This window comes from Psammomys obesus, unplaced genomic scaffold (genome assembly GCF_907164565.1).
Source record: "Psammomys obesus unplaced genomic scaffold, mPsaObe1.curated_primary_1811, whole genome shotgun sequence".
In the NCBI taxonomy this organism is placed as follows: Eukaryota; Metazoa; Chordata; class Mammalia; order Rodentia; family Muridae; genus Psammomys; species Psammomys obesus.
In genome coordinates, this window is record NW_026596051.1 from 14,839,991 (window position 1) to 14,856,862 (window position 16,872).

Sequence of the window (16,872 nt, forward strand, 5' to 3'; positions counted from 1 at the left end):
ACTTACACAGTTTTAAATGTGAGAAATTTAGCTATGTTTTATTTTGTTAAAAAAAAGCACACCTTTTTGAAGCTTTATGCTATGTAGATTTCACACAAAAGATACGCATTATAGTGAACTTCCATTCAACACTTAACAGTTTCATGAATTACTAATTCATAGATACTTCTGTTTCATTTATTCCCTACCCACTCCTTTCTTATATCCCTTAATTATGTTGAATTAAGTGGATTCCAAGCATCATTTTTATTCTTAAATATGTATGTATTTCTTTAAAATAAAAAAGTAAGATTATAATGTAAAGAGCAGAAATACTGCTGCTTTTTTTTTTTTCTCTTCAAAATGTACTCACAGCCTGTTGGTGCTCACAGAGACTGGTAATACCCAACAATGTGTCCTCAGATTAGGGATATACTTGTGTTAGTCAAACTTCTCTTCTTATCACAAATACCTGAGAGAAGTCAACTAAAAAGGAGAAAAGTTTTTTTAAAAAAATTTTGATCTAATTTTATTTCATGTGTACTAGTGTTTCTGCCTGCATGTATATCTGTGTGAAGGTAGCAGATCCCCTGGAACTGGAGTTAGAAACAGCTGTGAGCTGCCCTGTGGGAGCTGGGAATTGAACCTGGGTCCTCTGAAGAACAGCCAGTGTTCTTAACTACTGAGCCATGTCCCAACCTCAAGAAAAGTTTACTTTGGCTAACAGTTTTGGTCAGTTGACCCTGGCATTTGTGGTGAGGCAGTATATCAAGGTGAGAACATGTAATAGGAAAAGCCCACTCACTTGGTGGAACCAGGAAACTGAGAAGGAGGCTAGGTCCCTCCATTGACCTATGTTCCTCCTGCTGCCTCTCAATTTCTAACTTGCTGCTAACAGTGCTGTATGCTAGAACCAAAGCCTTTAACATGTGAGTCTTTGGAGAACTTTCTTACAAATCATTGCAATACCTAATACATCAGATGAAACACTTGGGAGAACATTTTTTCCTTGAGCTTGTCTCAAAATGCTCATTAGATTATTATTGTGGTTATTTAAGTAGACATGGCAGAAAAAGAAAATACGGACTATTAGTAGAAGTTTTAAAATTATTTAAACATTGTGGGATTTTCCAGGATGAAGAGATGCGGCATAGCCTTGAGTGCATCCAGGCCAATCAGATCTTTCCCAGGAAGCAGCTAATTCGGGAAGATGAGAATCTTCAGGTAATTAATTACAAGTTATTTTAAACTCTGTAATATGTGTTTAGCATTACAGTAATGATGGAGCAAAACTAGTAGATTGAAGTAATGTATAATAGACACATTATCTGAAAACATTGTTTCTTTTTGCAAGTTATTTCTTAAAAGTTAATTTTAACTTTTAAAATTGTTTGAGATGATCATTTATCTCATCATTCCTTTGGAAGTCCATAATTGGGGACGTATAAAAATAAGCCATCTTTTGGATTCTTGTTTTAAACTTGTATGGCAGAGGGTTTATTGTCCTCTTTTTGACATGACTATTTATTCACCTGTCTTGATTATGAAGACTTGGCTTTTCTGCTCTGGAACTCTGAAAGGTTTCTTCTTCTGTTTTTCAGGTTCCTTTTCTTGAACTTCATGGAGAGAGCACAGAGTATGTGGGCCGTGCTGAGGATGCAATCATTGCCCTTTCTAATTACAGACTACACATCAAGTTTAAGGAGTCTCTTGTTAATGTAAGTGATTACCAGCCATTCTCCCTGAAAAATAGATGGGGAAAGGAAGAGCTAAGAGTTGTACAGGCTTAGGTGTGTGAAAACATGTTCTGTTCTTTACTCTCAGTTAATTGCATGCTCAAGGAATATCAGGTTAATAAGGTACTCTTATGCTTTATTAAAAGAGTGCATCTTGTCTGCTGAGATATCCATTCTTAGAAATAGTAATAGCCTGTACTGGGCACTGCTGTATTGTTAAGTATAAAGGCTATATATGGGCCTTTCCCTACCTCCCTCATTCTTTAGTAGTTACCAGATGCTTTGGTCCAGATCATTTCTTGGGTCTTAACATTAAGTGAAAAGGTGGTCTTTGAGTTCAGTACAGACAGACATATTGGGTAAAGTTACTCCGGTGGCTTCCAAGTAGGTAAGGGTAGGTGTTAGTACATTGTTTATTTGCGTAGTGGACTCCTACGGAGGAAAAGGGAGGCATGAAGTTGTTATGAGTGCATGTGCCTTTTTTCTGTTATGAGAGTCCACTCTCTAGAACTGATTCTTCCAATGCACTCCTGTCCTTAGGAGTCGGAGTGAACCAGCCCAGAAAGGACCACATGTTCACGGATTTCTGCCAGTGGGAAATGTTCTTCCTCCTTTACTTGCCAGTGTTGTGGCTTTCTGCATTTGAGTGCCAGGTCATAGAAGTGTGTTGTGGTGTCTTTGAGAGCTCAGGTCTATATTCAGATTATGTTATTTAGGGAATTCTCTGAAATCCATTGCTTGTATTCATTTCATTCACCTTTCTAGAAGTTACCTAACTCCTAAGTTGCATTCTTTATTACAAGGTCAATGGCTGTTATTTTTGAGCAGGCATTATTTATTTAATTTTCATAGTTAAACATTTATGTTCCTGAGCCACTTTGACCTGAATTCTTCTTCCCGCCTTGTTAGATTTGGTTTATGTCTCTATTCTGTCCATCAGTATACACCAAAGTCATCAAGGAAAAAGAAAGTGTACTATGTTCATGGTGTTCTAGTGACTAAAAACACCTTGGGGAAGAAAAGGTTTATTTCAGCTGGGTGTGGTGGTACACTTCTTCAGACCCAGCTTTTGGTAGGCAGAGGCAGGTGAATCTCTGAGTTCAAGGCCAACTTGGTCTATAGAGTGAGTTCCAGAACAGCCAGGGCTGCACAGAGAAACCCTGTCTTGGAAAAAAAAAAGTTTATGAGGGAAGCCAAGGCAGGAACTGAAGCAGAACCCAGAATCCACATCAGTCGTTAATCAAGAATATGCCCCACAGATATGCCCACAGGCCAATCTGATGGAGATAATTCCTCAGTTGAGGGGTCCCTTTTCTCAGGTGACTCTAGTTTGTGTCAGGTTAACAAAAACTAACTAGCACAACAGGGTTCATTTGGATCTGAGCACTCACGACCAGTGGGTAAAAGATCAAAGTGTTAAAATAATAGCAATTGAAAATTTCCTACCATATCTCGTGGAAATGAGTAAAATTAGTATTCAACTTAAACTTAATTTTTCTTCTTTAAATGGTTAAAATCAGTGAGCATGTGATTAAATTGCCTGTGAGAATGATATGGGTTCATTCCATTTCATTTTCCGTATCCTGTTTATCAACTTACTAGATTTGGCTAAGAACTTAAAGATCTGTTTTTAGATTTGTTTGAGAATAAGGTCTGTTGGAGAATCACATCATCCACTATCTTAAAAGCTTACATTGTTTTGTTTGTTCTGTGAAAGTTGAACTATGCAGCATGATGTGAGGCTGTGGTCCTTATTCCTGCCGGCTTTTCTGTCCTCTTTTTACTATAAAACTAGCTTTCCTGGACCACTCAGGCAGACCTCACACTTTTGCACATTTTCACTTCTCTTGTTCCTGGGGAACTTCTCTGCATCTCTTAGAACTTGCTTAAGGTGGTAACTTCCTCTGTGAAGCTTTGCTCAATCCCGTTCTGTTCCTGGTAGTAGTTGCACCCAGTGGGCTGCTTCTCTATCTTAACATACTTTCACAACATTTACTAGATGTGTTGTAATTCTTGCTGATCTGTCTTTGTATCTCCAGGATACAACATGTCTCCTGATGCCATGCAACTCAGTAAATGTGCAGTGAATTAAAGTTAGTATGGATTTGAAGTGGATATTAGATCATTTCTCCCCTTTGGATTTGAAGTTCATTTTAAAGCAGTGTGTTTCTGTGAATAGGCCTATGTCATTCATAATTTATCTCTTATAGTAGCTATATGAGTAGGTTGTCTCACATTTTTTCTAAGGTTTAAGGAAACTGATTACTGTACTTTTAACATTTCCTCACATGAAAGAATTTTCTCTAGTATTATAATTCTCTAAGGCTTAGAGCCTGTGTGTCACTTACAAAAACCCAGATACTGCATTTGTACAGAAAAATTATTAACATTGTAGGGGCTATGAAGAGCCACTTTTGAAGAGCCACCACAGTTAGTGCTAGGGTTCCTAAAGCCTGAGGTAACTGAAAGGAAAAAAATGGCTGGCTCTTCTTGAGCAAATACTAGGTGGAGACCAGAGGATTGGTAGTGGTCACCTTTCTTCCTTTCCCTCTCTGCATCCCTCTACTCTCTTTCTCTCTCTCTCTCTTTTTTTTTCTTTCAGCAGATAAATATTACAGCAGAGCACAGGAGCTCAAGAGACCCTATTAATGGTTATTTTATCTAAATCACACATTTAAGCCATTAGAACCCAAATGTGGTATCTCTATTGTGGCATGCCCCACTTTGCATTATTTAGGACTTCAGAAAATGACTTGCCATTAAATTTAAATAGCTACCCAATATCAAATATTCTCTTAATTTCACAGCACATTGAGTGTTTATAGGTTTGAATACTATAAGCACGTTACCCTAATCTCCATAACTTCAGTAAACATCCGCTTACAGTTCCTAGGGTGAAGTTCCTCTGTGTTAGAGGCCATTTGTAGCGTTCCTGGTATGAGCAATCTCCTATTCTTTATTTTTCCTAAACTGTTTCTTTGAAGATTACAGCAAAATGTTCAGGTAGGATTTATGAAAGTTTAAAACAGTTTGTTGTGTGATTCTCAGTCTGCTGCTTCTGTAACCCCAGTGAGCGGCATGAGACTCTGGGGTGATGGCTGCTTCACTGCTGGAACAAAGTCATGCCTCTACAGGAATCTGTTCTCTTTTACTGGTGTGTTGTGGTCTTACGAGAATATTTTGTAGGGTGAAGATAAAGCTCTACAGTGGAGTTATGACCTTCAAAAATGTAGACTGAGGTGCCGTAAGATGGCACAGCAGTTAGCACTGGCTGTCCTTCCAGAGGTCCTGAGTTTCAATTGCCTCTACCACTTGGTGGTTCACAACCATCTGTAATGGGATATGATGCTTTCTTCTGATGTGCAGACATGCGTGTAGACAAAGCACCATATAGGTAAAAGACATACAAATTTTAAAAAGTGTGGACTGAGGGTGGAAGAGATGTCTCAGCAGCTAAAGGCAGTTGCTGAACAAGACTGCTGCCCTGAGTTCAGTCCCTGAAACCCACATAAAGGTGAAAGGATAGAAGCAGTTCTCTGCTGTCTTCTGACCCTTGTATGTTTGCTGTAGTACCTGTGTGTGTGTGTGCAGAATAAGAAATAAAATTTAGAAGAAAATGTAGACCGAGTTTTAAGCAGAAATGATTTCTAAAATGTTGTTTCTCTGCCAGTCCGCCATTGCCTACGGTACAGCAGTTGAATACACATTTCTTTGGCATTCTCCTTTGTCTAGCAGCCACCTTCGTTCACCGTACACTAGAAAGACATTTTTATTTGTTTGTTTATTTTTTGAGACAGGGTCTTTTTATGTAGCCATAGCAGACCTGGTGCTGACTATGGAGCCCAGGCAGTCTGTGAGCTCTGACAGGCCTCCCACCTCAGCCTTCTGAGTGCTGGGACTATAGGAGTGAGCAGACCTCAGAAGTATGTCTTGTTAGCACCTAATCCCTTTCTGCCTGTGGTCCTACCCTTGAGGCCTCTGAAAGTACAGCTAGAGGTTAAAATCCCGTTTATATCCACAATGAACAGGAGACAATGGAGCTCTTTAATCTGCGACAGTCCTCCTTTTCTGGTCCGTTTTTAAAAGAGAAATTTTGGTGCCTTAAATATTCTGTTGTGTATGGCAGAGTGTAGGCTTGTTTCTTATTGGCTTTATTTTCACTGTGTTATGCCAATGCAATAACGCATGTCAGGAAGAAGCCTGGGCCATAGAGCAGACACGGCTTTGTTCATTGAATAGCAGTTTAACCTTCCTGAGCCTTTGAATCTTTTATTCTTTGTTTATGAGGTTGTATACTGGGTAGGTGATGTGTTATAAAACTGTGACAGTTTTTTGTTGTTGTTGTTTTTAATGTGTAAGGGAAGTTGGGAAAGCAAGAGTAGTGGTGTAAACCTTAAGAAAGGAGAGAAGTTTGATTAGATGTATGGGTAGGAAAGGGTAGCTAGTTCTCTCAAAGGAGGTAGAGGGGAGCCTATGACAGAAAGGGGAAGCAAAGAGGAGGGGATTCCATTGATAGGAACCAAGTGTCTCTTGTTTTCTTTCTTTTTGTTTTTATTGATGCTGCTCTTGCATGTGACAGTCTATGTATTAAAATTTGATGTTTTGCATGGGCTGGGGAGGTGGCTCAGTGGTAGGAGCATTTATTGCAGTAGCAGAGAACCTGGGTTTGGTTCCCAGCACCCATATAGTGGCTTGCAGCCATCTATAATTTAGTTTCAGGGGATCTGATGCCCTTTCTGGCCTCTGAGGCCACTGTATGCATATTATATACAGACATACATGCAGGTAGAACACTCATAGTCATTGGATAAATCTTTTAAAAAATTTGCATTTCTCCACATCTGTGATTCCAGTTGATTTGGATGCAAGAACCAACATTATTATTTTCTTCTTCTCTTTCTCCTCCTTTTCCTTCTCCTTGTCCCTCTTCCTTCTTTCTTCTTTGATGGCTCAGTGGTTAAGAGCATGAGCTTACCCTTGCAAATGACCTGAATTCAGCTCCCAGCACCCACTTTGGGTGGCTTATTTGCCAGACTGGCAGATGACCCCACCAAGTATCGAGAGATGACGGAAAGGTAGCTAGGTTGCAGGAACACATTAAAAGTATATATCAAAACAAAACAAAGAGAGTCTGCCTGAGAACAAGTCAGCGTTATATTCTAATCTGTCTTTTTTTTTTTTTTTTTAATGTATTTCTTTATTGTGTCTGAACCTTAAACTCAGGTTGCTAGGCTTGGCAGCAAGCACCTTTACTTGCCCTGATCTCTTTCTTCTCAATCTTCATATTCCCTTTTGATAATTATCATTACTGATAATTTTCTTTCTCCTCCCCATGCCCTAGATTTATAGGCATCAGCTGCAGTTTCTCATGCAGCATCTTGGGGTTAAGGGTGTAAACAAGCAGAGAGCCAAATGCTTCTTTTTTCTTGGAATATAAGCAAGAATGCCTAGTATTCCTCTTACTCCAATTCTATTACAACTTTAAGGGAGTTTATATAAACTTAGGAACAAGATGAAAACTCCCAGGCTTACTGCAATAACATTATTTGGTTTGCTGCTCTTTTTCAGTCTGTGCCCCAGTTTCTGTTTCTGTGTTTCAGCCTTCTAGCCCTGGACTTCTCTTTGACGCAGCATCCTTGTTCTGAGGGTTCTCTGCTGATTCTGGCAGCTGCATGGTAGGTCAGAGTTTGTGGAAAATCAGCTCTGAAACTGGCAGGACTGACATGGGGCCACCCTGTGAAGGCTGGTTTTTCCCTGTGCCTTGGAGGGGATTGCCTCCACCTGAACAAACTGAAACAAATTGTCAGAATACTTCTAGTAGCTTCCACAGCCATGTTTTGATTGAGTTTGATATAATGTTAGGGACAAATAAGGTACTTTTCCCCCAAAGGCATTAAGAATGTACTCAGGCTGGATGTAAAGCATTTGGTAGAGAGCTTCCCTGGCGTCAAGCCCTGGGTTGTACACCAGACACTACATAAACAAGTCATAGTGGTACTGTTCTGTAATCCTAGCAAGAGAGTCAGAAGTTCAAGGTTGTCTTCAATGATGGAGTTTAAGGCCAGCCTGGGATGCATAAGAACCTGTCTTTAAGAAGAAAGATGAGCCAGGCAGTGGTGGCACATGCCTTTCATCCCAGCACTCTGGAGGCAGGGTGATATATTTTCAGGAGGAATGTCCTCCTGTCCGCCTGAGGGTTATTTACATACTTCAGAGGTAACTCTTTATTTCACTGGCATATCTGATTTCTCTCCACTATTGTTAAGTAGAGCCTGCTGACCCAATTGGCAGGGAAAGGGATTATTTCAATTCATGAAAACATTGAGTCCTACTTGGCAAACAAGGCTCTTCAGTTTTTGGAACTAGTTGGATTTAATGTATTTTAGGTTCTTTGACTACTGTATGCCTTCTTGATATCTTTGATCTATTCTACTGTGCAAAGACCCTGACAAGTGGTTGCTGGTGTGCTATCTTTGTTTTGTAACCTGCAGGCACTTAGGTCTTCAGCTTTTTTCAGAAGCCTCCTTTGCTAAGAACTGAGGCTAAATGTACTCTGCCATCTGGGACAGTGAATACATGGATTCTTATTTGCACTTGGCCTGCAGTGCTTTTGTGTAGTGCTCTTCAACTTTTGTGTTACTGCACCTCATTGCATCTTAAAGTAGTGCCTTGAGAGTGGGGTTGACACTCAAGGATTTAATTAATTTCCCTTTTCTTCCAGAGTCCATACCTTTTCTTGGTGGTCATCATACTGTGACTTGAGCTCACTGATTTAGGGGACGTGAAACTCTCATCCACTCTTTAATTAATCTGACTAAATTTGTCATTCTGTTTGCTTCTTTCCTGTTAATCAGTTGGGCAGAATGTGCCTGCAAAGCCGGTGCCTTTTTGACTAAGGGCTTTATCCTTTTTAATTTTTGCAGGTTCCATTACAGCTTATAGAAAGTGTTGAATGCCGTGATATATTTCAGCTTCATTTGACATGCAAAGACTGCAAAGTTATCAGGTAGGTGCTGTGTTTGTGAGGCTGTGAAGTATTGGGGAAAATAGGCTTTAAGAGTTGTTACATAGTTTGTTAGCAAAATATCTTCAAGAAGTCAACTTTGAATAGGATATTTTCTGAATAGTTGGTGCCTAAAATATTTTATTTTTCGCGCATATTGTTTTATAAACAGATACATGTCTTTTGGAAATAATTTTAAGTATATAAAACAGTATAAATTAAAACAATACAGTAGTATACCATTTACACATTACTCCAACCTAATTTATTATTTGCAGAGTTCGTGTGTGTTTGTGTGAGTTTGTATGTGAGAGTGTGCATGTGTGTGTGTTGGGGGGGGGTGTAGGTGGTGTAAGAAAGGCAGAGACAGATTCTTTCCTGAAAAATTAGGTTGCTTCATTTGGCTCTTCAACCTTAAGCTCTGTAAGTGTGCTTTTCTAACAGAATGAGTATTTTCCTATATAACCAGTACATCACTATCAGTTTCACAGTTTAACTATGATAATACTTTTGCCAAATCTACTATCCCTGCTCCAGTGATGTGCTTTGTAGCTCTTTAGTCACTCCTTTTTGCACAGCACATTCAGTAAAAAATTCATTCAGTCAGACAATGCATTTAGCTACTGTGACTTAATTTTCTTTAATCTGGAATGTTCATTTAGCTTTTCTTTGTCCTTTATGACAGTGACATTTTGAATAATACAGTTTTCTGTTTTAATAGATTGTTTCTCATCTTATGTTTGTCTAGCCTTTCTGAAAGATTAAATATGTGTCTCTAAATGGAGACGCGCACACACACGCATGCGCGCGCACAAATCAGTGAGGAAACACACACACAAACATGCTCCTTTTCAAGGTGCTGTGTAAAATCCATTGACAGTCCGCTTGTCCCCTATTAATGAATTAGTCCAGTCAAAGTGTTATCCACTTTTTTCTCTTTCTTTTTTTTTTTTTGTGGTTTCTTTCTTTTATATAATTAAATTTATTTATTTTTATTAATTACAGTTGATTCACTTTGTATCCCCCCATAAGGCTCTCCCTCCTCCCCTCCCGGTCCAATCCTCCCTCCCCCTTCTTCACGCATGCCCCTCCCCAAGTCCACTGATAGGGGAGGTCCTCCTCTCCTTCCTTCTGCTTTTAGTCTATCAGATCACATCAGGAATGGCTGCATTGTCATATCTGTGGCCTGGTAAGGCTGCTCCCCCCTCAGGGGGAGGTGATCAAAGAGCAGGCCAATCAGATTATGTCAGAGGCAGTCCCTCTTCCCATTACTATGTAAATCACTTGGATACTAAACTGCCATGGACTATATCTGTGCAGGGGTTCTAGGTTATCTCCATACCTGGTACTTGGTTGGATTATGAGATTCTGGGAAGACCCCTTTGTTCAAATTTTCTGGTTCTGTTGCTCTCCTTGTGGGGTTTCTGTCCTCTCCAGATCTTACTATTTCCCACTAATATATATACAGTTTATTTCTTGAAACTAATAAACCATCAATGGGAAACAGTCTGAAAAAATGCAGCTGTCTTGTTTAGCTTTCGTTCATGGTTTTATTAAATCTGATTTTAACTTTGATGGTTACAGAATGATGCCTGAAATATGGTTTTGTTTTTGTTTTTTTGAGACAGTTCCTCTGTGTATCCTTGGCTGTCCTGGGCTCGCTATGTAGATTAGGCTGGCTTCAAACTCAGAGTGATCCTCCTGCCTCTGCCTCTCTAGTATTGGGATTACAGGTTGTGTGCCTGTACCGTACCTGGCCTGAAATATGTTTTTAATTTAGCAATTCTAGGTATGTTCAGTTGTTGACATTTTTTACTCTACTTCTTTGATCTGTTTTGGGGTACCAGTAAACACTGTATTGTCCTGTTGATAAACTACATTTATTGAGATAAAGGAAGGCCTTAGTGGTCGTTTTGTTTTGTTTTTGTTTTTGTTTCTGTTGTTTTGTGTTTTGAGACAGTTTTTCTATGTAGCCTTGGCTGTCCTGAACTGGCTTTGTAGACCAGCTGGCCGAAAAGTCACAGTGATCCACCTGCCTCTGCCTCTCTGAGTGCTGGCTGGGATTACAGGCTTGTTCCACCATGCCAGGCTGGTGGTCTCCTTGTTAAGGCAAACATTTAATATGCTTTTTAGGCTGTTCACATTTATCTTCCTGAAACTTTCTGTTCAGCCCAAGGTTGCCCAAGACTTGTTGGCAATATTCCAGCTTTCTAAGTATGACAGGAATGAGCCAGCATATCTTACTTTTGACAGATAACTGACAGCCACTCAGATTTAAAATTTTGCTTAGTTTCAGTTTTTAGCACCACATTTAAAAATACAAATTACATAAGTCCTCCAAAAGTCAATTTGTGTTAATTATTTTAACCCTTTAATTGTATCTACTGAAAGTTGCTGTTGATAATAGAACTGTTTTGTTTTCTGTGTGGTTGCAGCTGAATGTTTGCTTGTCCTTTGCCTTATTTTGGATCTGATTGTTCTGATTTGATAAATAGACAAATTTTGAAACCATCTTCAAACTGGCTATGAATAGTATTGTGGTCTGTTTTTTATGTTTGCCTGTTACGTCATAACAAAAGAAAAAGTGCTTTTCTGAATGTATTTCTTGAGAGAAATAACTGTAAAACTAGCCAAAGATGTATGGTGAGACCTGATCATCAAAGAGACAAGCTAATACTTACTTTACTTTGATATCACTATTAATCACTTTCAGAAAAGATTCATTAGGTTAAAATAATAGATTTCCCACCTTTTTTTTTTTTTGCACCACTGGCTAAAATGTGTTGCATCTGTTTTTATTGTAAGAAGTAGTGAACGACTGTCTTTGGTGCTTTTTTGATGCTCTCTTCACTCTTAGTTAATTCATTATCTTTTTCAAGACATTCTTGAAATGGTGGGTTTTGTAGATTTCATTATTAACTGTCATCTGATTACATTTACACCTGTTTTGCTTTGCAAAGGTGTCAGTTTCCAACCTTTGAGCAATGTCAAGACTGGCTTAAGAGATTGAACAATGCAATCCGACCACCTGCTAAAATAGAAGATCTCTTCTCGTTTGCATATCACGCTTGGTGCATGGAGGTCTACGCCAGTGAAAAAGAACAACATGGAGACTTGTGCAGACCAGGTAGGCCAGACTTCTTACGGAGTTTTGCTTGGAGGCCTTCATCATGAAATGGGAACCACTCGATTAATGTCTTCCATCTCTTAAGTTTTGAAGTGTCTAGCATGTTTCCATTATTTAAAGTTTAGTAAGACATTTTTTGCTTTCCAGGGGAAGGGAAGAAAACCGTGTTTGATACTTTAGTTTTCTAGGTCTAAAACTACTGTAAAAAGGTTTGTGGGGATTATGGAATCCTAATGGAAGGAAGCTGTGAATTTATGTATGTGCTTGGTAATATTTGTATTAAAATAGCATTTGAGTAGGCTTTGAACTACATTAGCCTTGAACACTAATGGGAAAATATTTAATTTCTCACCTTATTCTCTTACCTTCTCCCTGATCTTTTACTAAAATGACATCTCTTTGTGGGTGGAGGCGAGGGAGAGAGACGTATGTGTGATATGCTAGGTAGGGATGGATTCCTGGGTCTTGTGTAGGCTAAGGCAATTATTTGTAGTGTCAACCATTTTGTGTGTGTGTGTGTGTGTGTGTGTGTGTGTAGGTGGTAGATACATGTATGGAGGCCAGAGGTTGATGCTGGGTGTCTTCCTCTATGGTTGTCCACCTTATTTTTTGAGACAGGGTAAGGCTCACTAGTTCAACCGTATTAACTGGCCACCAAGCTCCAGTAGTCCATCTCTGCCTTTCCAGGGCTGGGATTATAGGCATGTGCCCTGCTTATTTCATGAGTTTAGGGATCCAAACTCTGGTCCTCATACTTGCTCAGCAGGCGCTTTACTAGGCCATCTCCCCAGCCCCTGTCATCATGTTTTAACTAATTAAAAATATATTTGTGGCTTTTGCTGGAGGTGATGGTGCACACCTTAATCCAAGCATTCAAAGGAGGTGAAAAGGCAGGCAGGCTTATCTTTGTGAGTTCAAGGCCAGCCTAGTCTACATAGCAAATTCTAGCCTAGCCAGCCTTACATAGTGAGATCCTGTCTCAAATCAAATCAAAACAAACAAAAAATGTGGCTCTTCTCAAGATTTTTTTTTAATTGTAAAGTTAAAATGAAATGCACAAATCATACATACATTTGCTGAGTTTTTAACCATTGCATGTTATTTCAATTTTCTCTATCATCTCCTAGAATAATAAACTTAGAAGTGAATCCTGTTGCATCTTCTTGTTTGTGATACTTAACTCTTAGAGTAAGAGTTCTCTGGCTTGGAGTTGCCTTTTGCCAGTAGGGTTTGCTTGCCTCTATTTTGTTGTTTTATAACAAACTTTTTGTTGTTGTTTTGGTTTTATAAGACAGAGTTTCTCTGTGTAGTCCTGGCTGGCTGTCCTGCAACTCACTTTGTAGACCAGGCTGGTCTCAAACTCACAGAGATCCCCTTGCCTCTGCCTTCCTGAGAGCTGGGCTTAAAGGCATCTGCCACCACCGCTGGCTTTCACAACAAACTTTTAAAGAACACCTCTTTTTCCTTGGTAATTTTACTTGTTTCTTTTGGATTTGAGCTGACTTTTAGGATATTTCTAAACGGGGTTGTCCTGCGGGAGAGTCCTCAGGCTCTTTCCTTCCAGATGATGGATGGTACTCTTTGGCCAGCAGTACAGTTATCCAGTGTCCTCTGTCTTTAATGGGCCTGTGACACATGGGGACATGTAGTGGGCAAATTACTGATCTTAGAATTCAAAAGACTGAATTCAAGCCAATACTCTGTATTTAAATGAAAATAAACTTTCTGAACTTTAGGGGTTTTGTTTTGTTTTTTGTTTTTGTCAAACTGGAACATTTCACATTCTTCCTGCCCAAATTAATATGGTTATCTTGAAGAGTGTTAATTGTGTAGAGTTCAATTCAGTGAATGCTCTGTGCCTCCTATACATCAGGCTTAAGAAAGCCCTATGGAAATTATGCAGCTGCAAGATAATGCCATCCTAACTGATGAGTTGGAATTTCTCTAGGATTGACAGTTCCATTTTTTTTTCCTTCTCAAGCTGCACAGTTCACACTGATGTTAACTGCTACCACTTACATGGAATTTTACTGACATTACTTAGAGAAAGAGGTGGGAGAGAGAGTATGTTTGGATTTTTCCTTTTATGTAGCTTTACTATGTAATACAGAGGGGAAACTTGTATTTGGCAAAAATAAAAACTTCTGCAGGCATGTTCTTTATTCCACTATTGTGGTTCTAATGCTTTCTCAGTAGGATTGAAGGTCGGTAGCCAATGATTACTCACAAACTAGGAACTTACCAAAACAACCACATTGTTATGTCATCTCAAGGATGAAGCAACATGTGAGATATTTTAGAATGAGGCATTTGTGTAGTTTACCACAGAACATGAGACAGCAGCATAGTCACCAAGGTGTAGAAGTTAGTTTAGTCTTTCAGCCATACATAGAGCCTTTGATGCCTTCTGTCCTGCTAAGCTCTGAGTGTATCAGCAGGCAGGGACCTGGGACTCTAGCACTCATTGTTCTGGTGTTCATGTCAATTTTAGAGTCTTAGTGGAACCAGTCATACTGTGGCCACAACTCTAGGACTTCTTCAACTTAGCATTTTTTATGGATTCATTTGTGAGACTTGAAAGTATTTATTAAGTCTTAACTCTTTACCCCATTTCAAATGGACTCAGTCAGTGGACTAAAAACTGCAGCCTTCACTCTCATGTCCTCAGCTTCAATAATATTACATTTTCCATTGCTGTGACAAAATACCTGACGAAAGCAGCTTAACGTTGGAAAAGTTCGTTCTGGCTCAGCGTTCATGACACTGTCATGGTGAGGAAGTCATGGTTTCTTAGTCTGTTCTGGTGCTGTGAAGAGACACTGTGACCAAAGCAATTCCTATAATAACTAGTGGCTTGCTTACAGTTTCAGACATTAGTCTGTTACCATCATGGTGGAGAGCATGGCAGTAGGCAGGTAGGCTCATTGCTAGATAAATGACTGAGAGCTACATCCTCATCCACAGGCAAAGAGAGTGTCTGGCCCTGGCATGGGCTTTTAAACCTGATAGCCAGTGACATACTTCCTCCAGTAAGGCCACATCCAAACACAGGAGCTTATAGGGGCCTTTTTTATTCAAACTATCACACATGGCAACAGGAACTTGAGCCTGCTGTATATATTGTGTCTGTAGTCAGGAAACAGCGAAAAATGAGGGTTTAGCATTCTCCTTTTATATTTAATCCAGGCCCCTGCCCATGGAGTGTACCAGAATAGGCATGTCATCCTATTTTACTTAATCTAATGTATGTAATTCGTTACAGGTTAATGTCTGTAATTACTAAAGGCTTAATTCCTAGGTGATTCTAGATCTTATCAGGTTGGCAGATAAGAGTAACTACCACAGTGTAGTGCTCTTTTTTTTAAACTCTTTTTATTTGGGGAGTTTAGGCCTCTACCTCCCTTCTACCAACCCTTTAGCCCTAGGATAGAGAGAGAAGGTTAGTGGGGAGAGAGGACACAGACCCCTTTACATCTCCTGGCTGTTGAGGATCAGTTTTTTTCTCTCTTTCTCTTTTTTTTCTCTCTTTCCTCTCTCTCTCTCTCTCTCTCTCTCTCTCTCTCTCTCTCCTTATTTCTTAGGGCTATACCAATTTCCATCAATAACAAACTTTAGCCAGCAGTCTCCTCCAAGCTGCCGTGCCCTGAAACATTTCTTTTTGTCTGTCTGCTCCAAACCATCACACCATTTGTCTTTAGTCTCTCTGAACTGCCACTTGCCACATGCCAGCACACACCCCACCCCCCCCCCCCAACACACATGCACACTTTCTCTTTCTGGGCTCTCTTATTTATGTGTCAGAGCCCTAGACCATGCCCCTCTCCATGCTTAACAATAGTGATTCCCACTCCTATCTGTTTTTCTAATGTCACAATAATAGTTTCTCTATTGCCGATTAAAATTCCATTGTGGTGGGTGAGGTAGCTCAACTGGTAAATGCATTTGCTGTGCCAACTTGATGACCTGAGTTTAATCTTTAGGGCCTACATGGTGGAGAGAGCTGACACCTGCAAATTTCCTCTGACCACCACATGAGCATCATGCCTCCTAAACACACAACAAATACATGTAAATTTTTTAATAAATAAAAAACAATTTCACTGTGTATGTACATTTTATTGTCGTCTGTTATTAGACATTTAGGCTTGTTCTAATTTTTAGCTGTTATAACTAACATAGCAATAAACATGGGAATGCACATAACTTTGTGATATGTTGACTTAAGAGTCCTTTGGATATATAGGGTAGTTTTTTGAAAGTGAGCATGCATGTGGTGGTTGGAGGACAACAGTCATCACCTTCTGCTGTTTGCTGCTGTGCTGTGAACTCCAAGCTAGCTGGCTCCTAAGCTTCTGGGTAATCCTCCTATCTCCACCTCTCCCTATGAATGCTGGGATTCCTGATATGTGTAGCTGTGTCTGGCTTTTTACATGGGATCCTAGAGTCTGAATTCAGGTCCTCAGGCTTGCATGGCAAACACTTTTACCACTACTGAACCATGTCTCCAGCTCTTAAAAATGTTGCAGTTATCTGTCTGTCTGTTATATCTATCATCTATCTGTCTATTTATTTTGTTTTTTTTGAGACAGGGCTTCTCTGTGTAGCTTTGGCTGTCCTGGATTCACTTTGGAGATGAGGCTGGCCTTGAACTCACAGAGATCTGCTTGGGTGTGCTGGCTATAAACCAAAATGAATGTAAATTCACTCCAGATCCCTGGAGTGCTGGGAATACAGGCGTGTGCCACCATGCCCAGCTTGTTACAGTTATTTCTTAGAAATCTGTATTAGACCAGTGAGATGACTCAGTAGATAAAGGTGCACACTGCCAAAGCCTGCTGATTTGAGTTCAGTCCCAGACCAGAGAACAGACTCCTCAAAGTTGTCCTTTAGACTTCTCCATATGTATTCCCAGCCTCATAAATAAATATATTAAAAAATTAAAAACATTTATTTGTAAAAGTAACTTTTATTCACCTGTTTCAGTTGTTATTTCTGAGGCTTACTGTCTCTGACTGCTAATCTGTGCC

At 39.6% G+C, this 16,872-nt stretch overlaps 1 protein-coding gene across 4 annotated transcripts in view; it reads left to right on the plus strand.

Moving 5' to 3' along the window:
* Positions 1-16,872, plus strand: part of Mtmr3 (myotubularin related protein 3) — an 80,017-nt gene that overhangs the window by 29,419 nt on the left and 33,726 nt on the right. For 3 of the 4 annotated variants that reach the window (XM_055623887.1, XM_055623888.1, XM_055623889.1), the window contains exons 4-7: positions 1,114-1,203; positions 1,581-1,697; positions 8,639-8,721; positions 11,679-11,845. In XM_055623887.1, coding sequence (XP_055479862.1) covers positions 1,114-1,203; positions 1,581-1,697; positions 8,639-8,721; positions 11,679-11,845 — 457 coding nt within the window. Of the gene's footprint in view, positions 1-1,113; positions 1,204-1,580; positions 1,698-7,315; positions 7,391-8,638; positions 8,722-11,678; positions 11,846-16,872 lie in introns of those variants that run through there. The other variant, XM_055623890.1, reaches the window with a different exon arrangement.